We start from the raw sequence: 10,449 nt of genomic DNA on the forward strand, positions 1-10,449 counted from the left end.
CCAGATACATGGCCAAATTTCTTTAGAATCTCAACAATATTTATAGCCTGATCTAAATTCGCTTCACAGAACAATAAAACATCATCAGCAAACAACAAATGTGAGACAGCAGTGCCCCTTCTTCTCATTCTTATTGGATTCCACCTCTTCAAATTAACACTATCAACAATCAAGTGTATTAACTTCTCTATTCCTAGAACAAACAAGTATGGTGACAAGGGGTCACCTTGTCTCAAACCCCTTGAAGGTATAAGAACCTCTCTTTTCACACCATTCCACATAAGGGCCAAAGTAGGAGTGCTAATACACATCTTTATGACTTTTATAACATGTTCATCCAATCCAATTTCATTCAATACTTTTTCAACAAAACACCAAGACATTCTATCATAAGCCTTTTCAAGGTCTATTTTTAAAAAATTGTAAATATTAAATATATGCATCTGAATGCTCTCTCTCTCTCTTCTTTTTTTCCCAAATAAAACGGGATGAAGCTAGTTTTTTTTTGGACTGAAGCATGAAGCTGATTGAATGTACGGTGACGACTGACGACTCAATGCTCGAATGGGAGTTTAATTTAAAATCTTAAAAAAAGGTTTAAAATTTAAATCGTCAAATTGTACGCGAGAGCTCCTGCCCCCGCGCGTTAATAAATGGCAAGCTCTCAATTTTCCGCTGTTCGGCTGCATTTATGACCCCTCCCGTACGCATCAGCTAAAATTAGAAACAAGCGTGAGGGCGTCACCATCAAATTCTGAAAACGCTTATGCAAAAGGAGAATGCTGCTCCGTGCATCCAATCTTTTGAAGTCAGAGGAGCTGATCTCCTACCATAATCAGATAGTGGATTTGAAGCCGCTGGCCGTAGCCCTTGCCATTCCTGAAAAGCTGATGGCTGTGGCAGAAAAGAGCAAACCCGTTTCTTTATCGCCTGTGAAACAGAGCAATCTGCATTTGCCAACCACAACTGCTGTGTGCGTAAGTTGAACAGATCCAATATTGCCCTTCGACCCGAGGCATACGAGTTGATCATACGCCAATCTTCGTTGCTTCATTAATAAACCTCAGCGCTTATATTTGCAAAGTCAGAGGTTACGGTAAGAAAGGCATAAAATATGTACATCTCTATGCTACTCCCTCCCACCCCTTTTTAAAATTATCTTCGGTTGCAGCCTTTTCTTTGTAACATGAATTTTCTGCAACAAAGTGGTAATCGATTCTGGCATACTCTTTCAGCTGATGTGCTTATGTGTCGCTTAGTTATGAATTACTTGGTTTTAGTGAGATATACTAGGCTAAATCTATGTGCCTTTTTTCAAGAGTGCCTCCATCCTGATCGGAGTCTATCTCTGTTTTTTTCTGACCTCTTGGGTGGGCTCGTGAGGTGCTAGGGTGTGCAAGTTTAATCACTGCGATTGTTGTTTGGTGATATGCCGGTGAATTCGCTGAGGAGTCGAAAGCTTTTGGAGCATCAGATCCGGGTGCAAGTGAAACGGCTTCGAGAAAGAAGAGGAAAGGAGCTTCATCGATTTGTACATGGATCCAAATGATTTGTGGGGATATGAGGTGGAAGCGACTGGAAACTTTGTGGGTTGGCATTAGAGGTGAGTTCAATGCTGTTTTAGACCGATCACAATGTGGTGCCCAGTGAAGGGAATCTTTTTCTAGAATGCAACTCATTGCTGTTGAGTTGATAGGTTGAGGCCTTCTTATACTTGAACTCAAGGTATCGTTTTTGAATTTTCCCCTCCTAGTGGTCGTAACTTGGACCTGGATCTGTTATTATTGTCTGGAATTAGATCCCTCCTCTTAATGGTGTTGAGTTGATAGGTTGAGGCCTTCTTATACTTGAACTCAAGGTATTCGTTTTTGAATTTCCCCCTCCTAGTGGACGTAACTTAGACCTTGATCTGTTATTGTTGTCTGGAATTAGATCCCCCTCTTCTTAATGGTGCCCTCGGTGAGTCCAAAACAGATTGGAATGACTTGTTCTATGCTATTGCATGGTTGATAATTCTCTCATGCAGGCTAATGTTTTTGGAAAGATCTCTCAGTTTATTAGTGTAAATTAGATAATGCTGCATGGGTAGAGGCCGTTGCTAATGCTGCTTTTTTTGCTAGTAACACTGCTTTGGATGTTCACTATTGGGAAGGGGATTATAATGCTCAGTATTCATCTAATGCTATGATATGTCTTAACTTTCTTGACCTCCAGCATGCTAATGTTTGGAATGGCTTGGCTGACCCTGTGAGACAAATTGGGTTAAGCATTAAGGATGACTTGCAATGGGTTCCACCGGGATGTTTTTGGCTTAGAATTGTTCTTAAAAGATGCCTGGGTTATATTGCCAAAGACCAATATTTTTGAAATGCCGGAACTGCTTTAGTTTGTCATCTTTTGAGAATAAAAAACACGGGATAGAAATCAGTGGAAATCAGAGGACTACAGATTTGGAGGCTTTGAGTTTCTTATTTTTCTATTTCACTTGATCCAGCTTCTTTGATGAACTATTGCTGGGTGGCCTGCCTTGTCCACTTAGCTATCATTGGAATAGATAATGTGTTGTTAAAAGAGATTGTGCCCGTGCCTTCCTTGGTCAGGTTTTCAAACGCCTAATTACTCTTGTTTTCTTCTATATGCTTCTAGTTTTTGGATCTGTGTTTTTGCCGTTTTCTTCTTCTGTCATGTTTTGGTTTGTCTTGATCTTGAGCTGTTTGTCCGAAGACAATGTGCGTATTCACTGCTAGTTTTCCGCGTTGACCAAATATATATATGTATGTATGTATGCATTAGATAGGTAGGTAGGTAGGTAGGTAGGTAGATAGATGCAAGCATGCATGTCCTCACATTTTCTCCCTCTTCCTTCAAGTTTAGAAATGGGGCAAACTGGAGAAAGATGCAGAGCGTTGGAAAGACATATATATTGGACGGAATTCGCTCCCAATAGACACCAATTTTTCAAGCTAATGATGGGCGATTTCAGAAACCAGCTGGTGAGTGAAACAGCTTAAAATACTAGTCATGTAGACGTTTTTCTTTTCGATTTCAACTGAATATCTCTTCAAGGTTTCAGAAGCTACAGGTATTGATGGATTCTCAACTTTTTTACAGCGAATTCCAAGAAAGTTTGTGAGTCATTTTAAGGAGGAACTACGGAGTGCTGCAAGACTTATAGGGCCGAGTAGAAATGTGTGGATTGTGAAAATTGCAAGAACTGATGATGATATTGTTTTTCAGATTGGTTGGGAAAAATTCGTGCAGGACCACAGTTTGGCAGAAAGAGATTTTCTTGTCTTCCACTACATTGGATACTCTTCTTTCAATGTCTCCATTTTTGATGAAACAGGATGTGAAAGAGAAGGTGCTTTTTTCGTCAATAAACACATTTCGTGCACTAGAAATGAATGCTTTCTTCAAAATGACGAGGAGAAAATTCTGCAAATTACTGATGTGGAAGAAACGGAGGGAAAGGTAAAGAAAGATAAACTAAAAGGTAGAGATGGTGAGATCGGAGAGGTGCGAGAAAGAAACCTGAAAAGCAAAACTTCGGTGCTCGTTGGAACCAGCTTTGAGGCCAGCAATTCAAACATAGAAACTTTTGGTGATAGGAAAGAAGACCTCTGGCCGAAAAGAAAAAAGTAACAGCTCAGAAAACCCGATTTATTATTGACTTGACCTCTTCAGGAAAGGAGTTAAAAATCAGTCCACCATGAACTCAAGCAAGTTAAATGAATGTCGTGGTTTTTGGGGGGCTTATATCTGGCAGACTGGCACCCCGTGCTGTCTACAAGAGACACGTTCATTCTAATTTTTTTGTTGAGGTGACTTCCATGAACTTGATCATTACCTTCATGGGATCTGCGTTTACTGATGTTGTAGCAGAATCTATAATATTATTAATGGTTCTGATCGGCGGACTTGCTTTGTTCCACTCCCTTAAATGTGAGTATAAGCCTAACACCGTTGAACTCCAGGTCTCTTTTTAAGCTAATACAAGATTAAGGCTCTGTTTGGATAGTACCCCAAACCATGGTTTGGGGACCCAAACCATGGTTTGGGGAAAATGCTACCCAAACAGCCTCTCCAAAAACCAAAACCATGGTTTTGGGTCAAAACCATGGTTTTGACTCCAAAACCATGGTTTTGGAAAAAGCAAAATTTTTTTGCTTTTGGAGAAAAAAGGGAGAGTGTGAGGGCCTATATGATATGTATCTTGTTTTTTTTTTTTATAAACATATTTTTTATAAATATATTTAATCTTATATTTTATAAATATATATAGACATTAATTATTTATTAATTATATTATCTTATGTATTATTAATTATGTTGGTAAAAAACATATTATTAACAATTTTATTTCTTCAAATTAAAATATATCATAAAATCTATTTTTTCTGTAATTATCATATTAACTTATGTCTTTTTTATAGTAATTTGTATATATAAAAAGTGCTTCTGATAACAACTATCCAAACACTCTCACTTCTCAGAATCACTTTTTTACAAAATCTATTCTTCACAGAATCTATTTTTTCCAGAATCTATTCTCCAGAATCACTTTTTCAAACCACGGTTTGGTTTCATCCAAACACACCCTAATTGTAGTAACTTCCATGAGATTCAAGACTAAAAAGCCACCAATGACCTCAATCATCAAGGACACAGAATAAAGAGAAAACTCAGAAAAGAGAGGAAGATTAGACTATAGCCTTCGGTATAGTTGCTTCTCCATATGAATTTGAATGCCAAATTTACAGAACCCAGTTGGACGACAAAACCACACTACGAGAAAAGCAGCCTGCCTTTTAGTACCAGACCTGCGTCTTCTGCTTCCTTTTTCCCCTTCCTTTCTCGTTTGTTTTTCCCCCTTCAAACAAATGTCTTTTAGTTGATTGAATCTTGTAAAAGGACATACTTTGTTTTTTAATTACACCACTAATTGGGCAGCTAAAATTTGGGAAATTTTAAGGTGGTAGAAGTTATCAACTCAGCTTTAATATTTTTGATATTATTTTTCAATTTCTATCTATAGTTATATACATTTTTGCTGCTAATCAGTCTGAGCTCAAATGACATCATCTCACCCCTCTTAATGAAGAGGTTGAGAGTGTAAAAAAATATATACACATTTTTCCTAACAATTTATATTCATATGAAATTCAATTATTATAAAGTATTATATTATAAAACTTATTTTCTTTTAGTAATTTACATATTTAAAAATCTTTAACATTTTTTATTTTGCTACAATTATTTTTTAGTAAATAATATTTAAATATAAATATGCCCAAACCCGTTCTGGTTCATACGACGAGGGTCGTAAAAAGCGAAAATAAACAACAGTCGAGGCTTGAACCTAAAACCTTCCCCTGTTCCTGAAACACCGAGCAAGACCCCCAACTATGCGCCTGTTATTCCGGTTCGGCAGCGTTAGTAGGCAGAGCCGCCGTGGCAATTGCCACCTTCGCCACTATAAGGCTCCTAAGCCAGCGGCTCCACCGACGCCTCCAAAGCCTCCAAAGAAGCCTCAGAAATTTGAGTTCCATGGGATTACGTGGGAGGACCCGTACAGTTGGATGTCTAATCTTAATGACAAGGTGGCCATGCGCCATATGGACGTTTACATGGAGCAGGAGGAGAAATACACGGAGGCAGTTATGTCTGAGACTGAGCGCCTCCAGAGTAAGCTCCAATCAGAGATGGCCGCCCGAATGGCCTTTGAACTTTCTACTCCTCCACTTCGCTGGGGCCCTTGGTACGTATCTCGCCTCTCTCTCAACTCATCTCGCTCAGATTATTCTCTCAAATGTCCTGCTTTTTGTTGTTGAAACGAATAACTTTAGCATACCCAGCAAGTTCCCCCTATTTTTGCTTCCAACTTCGGAGTGTTAGCGTTTCTACTCTTCCTTCTACTACTTCGAAGTAGATGTTGGTGTGTGCAGGTTGTATTATCGACGTGCTGAAGAAGGAAAGCAGTACCCTGTTCTGTGTAGAAGGTTGGCGAGCCTGAACGAGGAGTTTATATCAAATAAATCTCCTTCGGCAGGATTCGATTTTGCATCAGGGAAGAGAATTGAGCAGAAGCTCCTAGACTATAATCAAGAAGCAGAGAGATTTGGCGGTATTATCAATCTTAATTCTTTTCTGTGTACAGTTATCTTAGTGCAATGTAGTTAGGACTTTTGTACTCTTATGACAAGAAAAGGGTTGGATTGCTTTTTAACGCGAAAGAAAAAGCACCTTTGGTTCTCTGTAAGTAAATAGAGTTGTCGTAACTGCTAAAAATTTTCCTTACTTGTATAGGTTATGCTTACGAAGAATTGTCGGAAATTTCACCCAACCATCAGTTTCTTGCGTACACTATGTATGATAAAGAAAATGACTGCTTTAAGCTGTCTGTGAGAAATTTAAATTCTGGTTCGTTATGTAGCAAGCCTCAGGCAGATCGGGTTTCGAATTTGGCATGGGCAAAAGATGGGCAAGGATTGCTTTATGTTGTAACAGATCACATGAAGAGACCCTACCGGTGGGTAAATTGCTCAGTTTATCAATTCCTTTTTGCCCTCAAGCATTAGAAGTATAAGGAAAAACCCTTTGTTTTTTATACGTCTGAGATTATCAGCAGTGAAATTTATGTAACTTCTGAATATCCCAAACTCCGCTGTATAGGATCTACTGCAGTATGATTGGATCAACTGATGAGGATGTACTGCTTCTGGAAGAATGTGATGAAGGCGTTCACATTAATATAAGACACACAAAAGATTTCCGTTTTGTGACTGTAAATACGTTCTCTATAATGTCTTCAAAGGTACCATATTGTAGAATCCAACAAGCCAAGATCCTTATCAACTCTCAATCATTTAGTGATCGTAACCATATTTTAGGTCTTTCTGATAAATGCAGCTGATCCTTTGTCGGGCATGACATTAGTCTGGGAGTGTGATGCTCTAGCTCACTGCATAGTAGAGCATCATCAAGGTTTCCTTTATTTATTTACAGATGCTCCAAAAGGTGGCAAATCAGCCGATAGTCATTATCTTCTTCGCAGTGCAGTGAATGATTTTTCAAATCCAAGAAAATGGGAGGTAGGTTGAAGCATTGGTTAGTTATCCGTGGTTTGCTTTCTTTTTTTTTCAATTATTCTTTGAAATTTTAATTATATAATTGATTATTTTAGGCAATGAAATATAATGTGAGACTCTATCTTGTGGTACTTATAATACTTACTTGACTTGTTAATATATACTGCTTTTACTTGATTTTAGTAATTTAATTCGTGTAGCATGTTATATAAACTGCAGGAAGTATTTGTTAATGACCAAAATTTGATTGTGGAGGATGTCGATTTTTGTGATAAATACTTAGTGCTCATTACAAGGGAAGGGCGAAAGTTTCAGCTTTGTTCTGTTACACTGCCGCTACCCTCTGGGAAGGTAATGAAAGTGCATTTAAATGTCGTTGCTTCAGCAGATAAAACTTTTTTTTTTTTTGGGTAAGTCAGCAGATAAAACTTTTGGTGCATGCATACTTTATGATCTCATTTAGTGTGTTTCCTTTCGGCCTCTTTGTTTTGTGGGCAGGGGACTATTAAACTGAGGGAGCTGGACCTACAGTATTTGCCTCTTCCAAAACATGTTTGTCAAATTTCACCTGGACCTAATTATGACTACTTCTCATCAGTGATGCGCTTTATAATATCATCACCTGTGGTATGTGATTATGTTTTTAATGATTTTGGAGATGGTCTCTTCACTTGCTTTTATGGATTTTTATATATTTCATTTCCATATCATAAGAATTATAAATGACCACTGACCAATCAATGCTGAACGGGTCCCATGGTATCAAGATGGTTAGGATGTTTTGATATTAATTTGTTATTGATCTGTTTAGGAATATAGCTTATTCATCTCATGGATGATGGTGCAAATAGTGAGTAAAAGTTCAATTATTTCATAGATTATTGGTGAATCTCTTTCTCTTCATGTTGATTTTCCTGCGACTTTACACTTTTTTCTGGGTATATGCAACATTACACGGGTGTTATTTTTTTGCTTTCTAAGTTTGTTCGGTCTACTACTACTTTGGTCCTTAGCAGTTATTCTTTATGCCAATTTATAATAAGCCCATCGTTACATATTCGTTAGAACAACACCTAAATTCATTTACTCTGGCCTTTGTTGGTCATTTTACAGTGGTGACTAGCAACTTGGGTTGAAAGAAACCATCTACAAATCCTAAGATATTTACCATATCAAGCTTTCTTGCAGATGCCTGATGCTGTGGTTGATTATGACCTGACAACTGGTTGTTGGACCATCATTCAACAGCAAAATCTGCTTCGGGAAAGAACACAAGTACTGTATGGTACAAGTTCTGCAAGTATAAGCCGGGACACCTCATACCCCAAGTGTTCCAATTCTTTGAATGCCGATGTTCAAGATGACCTTTTATGGAATAGTCTTTCTGAGTTCTATGCTTGTGAACAATATGATGTTCCTTCATTTGATGGGGTCATGGTTCCTTTGACTATTGTTTTTGCACATGACAGTAAGAACAAGAATAAAAGGCCCGGGTTACTGCATGGACACGGAGCTTATGGCGAGTTGCTTGATAAACGGTGGCATGGTGAACTGAAAAGCCTCTTGGATCGTGGTTGGGTCATTGCTTATGCTGATGTTAGGTAAGCCCCAAGTAAAACGGCAGTATACACTTTTTATACAAACATTCTTAAATTGTTCTGCTTGTTATCAAATATAATTGTGCATTTGCTTCTGAATATAATTGTGCATTTCGTTATCAAAAAATATATATATATAATTGTGCATTTACTTCTGAATATCTGCAAACTTTCCATATGAATCCCTATTTTTTCTGAAGTTTATAATTTGGCTGTTATGGTTCAGAGGTGGTGGTGGTTGTGGTAAGGAATGGCATCATGATGGCAGACGTACAAAGAAACATAATTCGATCAATGATTACATGTCTTGTGCCAAGTTCCTGATTGAAAGAGATATTGTGGATGAAGATAAACTGGCAGGTTGGGGATATAGTGCTGGAGGCCTTTTGGTTGCTTCAGCCATCAACCGTTGCCCAGATTTATTTCGTGCTGCTATCTTGAAGGTTTCCAAGAATTTCTGCACCTGGGATTTTCATTTCTTTGGCTTTGGAGTTTATATTTATTTGCTTTAGATCTTATTAATTCTCATTCCCTTCTTTCTTCTGGTTTCTACTTTAGGTACCATTTTTAGATCCCACCAACACTCTTCTATATCCTATCTTACCACTTCTACCTGTTGACTATGAAGAGTTTGGCTACCCCGGGGACCTTGATGATTTTCTTGCTATTCGGGATTATTCTCCTTATGACAATATTCAGAAGGATGCTCTCTATCCACCTGTATTAGTGACCTCTTCTTTCAATACACGGCAAGTCCCCTATGACAATTATTCTTTCTGTCAGCTGGTGGTTATCTAGCTGGATGATTTGTGGAGCAGTGGTATGCATGGAAAAGTGGCAAAAAAGTGACTTGAGTGTTTTTCCTTGTTTGTTTAGCATTCCTTGTTCATAATGTTCTTAATTGAAATTTAATTATGCTGAGTCATTTTACTTTCCTTTAGCTGGGCCTGGATTCAATCAATAATTGTGTTGCCGTAACATTACTATCTGTGTTTTGACGCTTGAGCGTATCAAAATATTCATCTCGAGTACCCTTTGTCTTGGTCTGTTCTTTATACTAAGACTGGATTTTCTGCCGGCCGTTTCAAATGTAAAATATAAATAGTAAAGAATAAAGCGCGTGTACTAGTTTGAAAATATATTGGTTCCAACATTAATTTAACACATGGCAATTGAGGCAAGTAATGACAAAAATCTCCTTTATTTGGAAGTATAATGTTAGTATATTTAGATCGGGTCATGAGTTAGTCTGCTGTGTAGATGACAGCCTGACTGGAGTCTGCAGTTATGGAAAATGAGGTTTTGCTTGTTTTAAATTTTAAATCCTTCAAAAATAACTTGTATTGAGGTTTATCTTATGCTGTATGATTGGATTAGATGAATCTTCAAGCCCTTGATTTCCTAAATAACGGTTCTTTTCTTTCGAGGCTCTTGACACCTTAAAATACGGACGTGCATTGCACCCTATGAAAACATTTGGATGACGTGCTTTGTGGATATTTCAAAATATACATAACTGATCTTCACGTAAACTGCTTACAGCAGATATTGTACTTACGGTTCTCTTTTGATCATGATTCAGATTCGGTGTGTGGGAAGCAGCGAAGTGGGTTGCACGAGTCCGTGATCTTGCCATTTATGACCCAAAAAGACCAATACTGTTAAATTTGACCGCAGATATAGTAGAGGAAAACCGTTATCTGCAGAGCAAGGAGTCAGCATTAGAAGCTGCGTTTCTAATTAAGATGATGGAATCCTAGATA

The 10,449-nt window shown here is 37.9% G+C and overlaps 2 protein-coding genes across 5 annotated transcripts; both read left to right on the forward strand.

Annotated features, from left to right (window-relative positions):
• Positions 1 to 750: 750 nt before the first annotated feature.
• Positions 751 to 3,929, forward strand: LOC114722194 (B3 domain-containing protein Os03g0622200-like). Of its 4 annotated transcripts, none has more exons than XM_028908153.1 (3): positions 751 to 1,603; positions 2,870 to 2,993; positions 3,112 to 3,929. In XM_028908153.1, exons 2-3 carry the CDS (start codon positions 2,877 to 2,879, stop codon positions 3,640 to 3,642), a joined length of 648 nt encoding a protein of 215 aa, XP_028763986.1. In that variant the 5' UTR covers positions 751 to 1,603; positions 2,870 to 2,876; the 3' UTR covers positions 3,643 to 3,929. The 4 variants fall into 4 exon arrangements, with proteins under 4 accessions (XP_028763986.1, XP_028763985.1, XP_028763987.1 ...); XM_028908152.1 differs by having other exon boundaries at positions 2,875 to 2,993; XM_028908154.1 differs by having other exon boundaries at positions 751 to 1,096; positions 2,875 to 2,993.
• A 1,431-nt stretch (positions 3,930 to 5,360) lies between these two features.
• LOC114722183 (protease 2-like) lies at positions 5,361 to 10,449 on the forward strand. Its single transcript, XM_028908138.1, has 11 exons — positions 5,361 to 5,758; positions 5,946 to 6,124; positions 6,307 to 6,529; positions 6,673 to 6,814; positions 6,891 to 7,091; positions 7,308 to 7,439; positions 7,587 to 7,715; positions 8,277 to 8,689; positions 8,913 to 9,129; positions 9,245 to 9,435; positions 10,269 to 10,449. Exons 1-11 carry the CDS (start codon positions 5,406 to 5,408, stop codon positions 10,444 to 10,446), a joined length of 2,358 nt encoding a protein of 785 aa, XP_028763971.1. The 5' UTR covers positions 5,361 to 5,405; the 3' UTR covers positions 10,447 to 10,449.

This window comes from Neltuma alba, unplaced genomic scaffold (genome assembly GCF_004799145.2).
Source record: "Neltuma alba isolate B1F8T4 unplaced genomic scaffold, ASM479914v2 tig00012086_pilon, whole genome shotgun sequence".
Lineage (NCBI taxonomy): Eukaryota > Viridiplantae > Streptophyta > Magnoliopsida > Fabales > Fabaceae > Neltuma > Neltuma alba.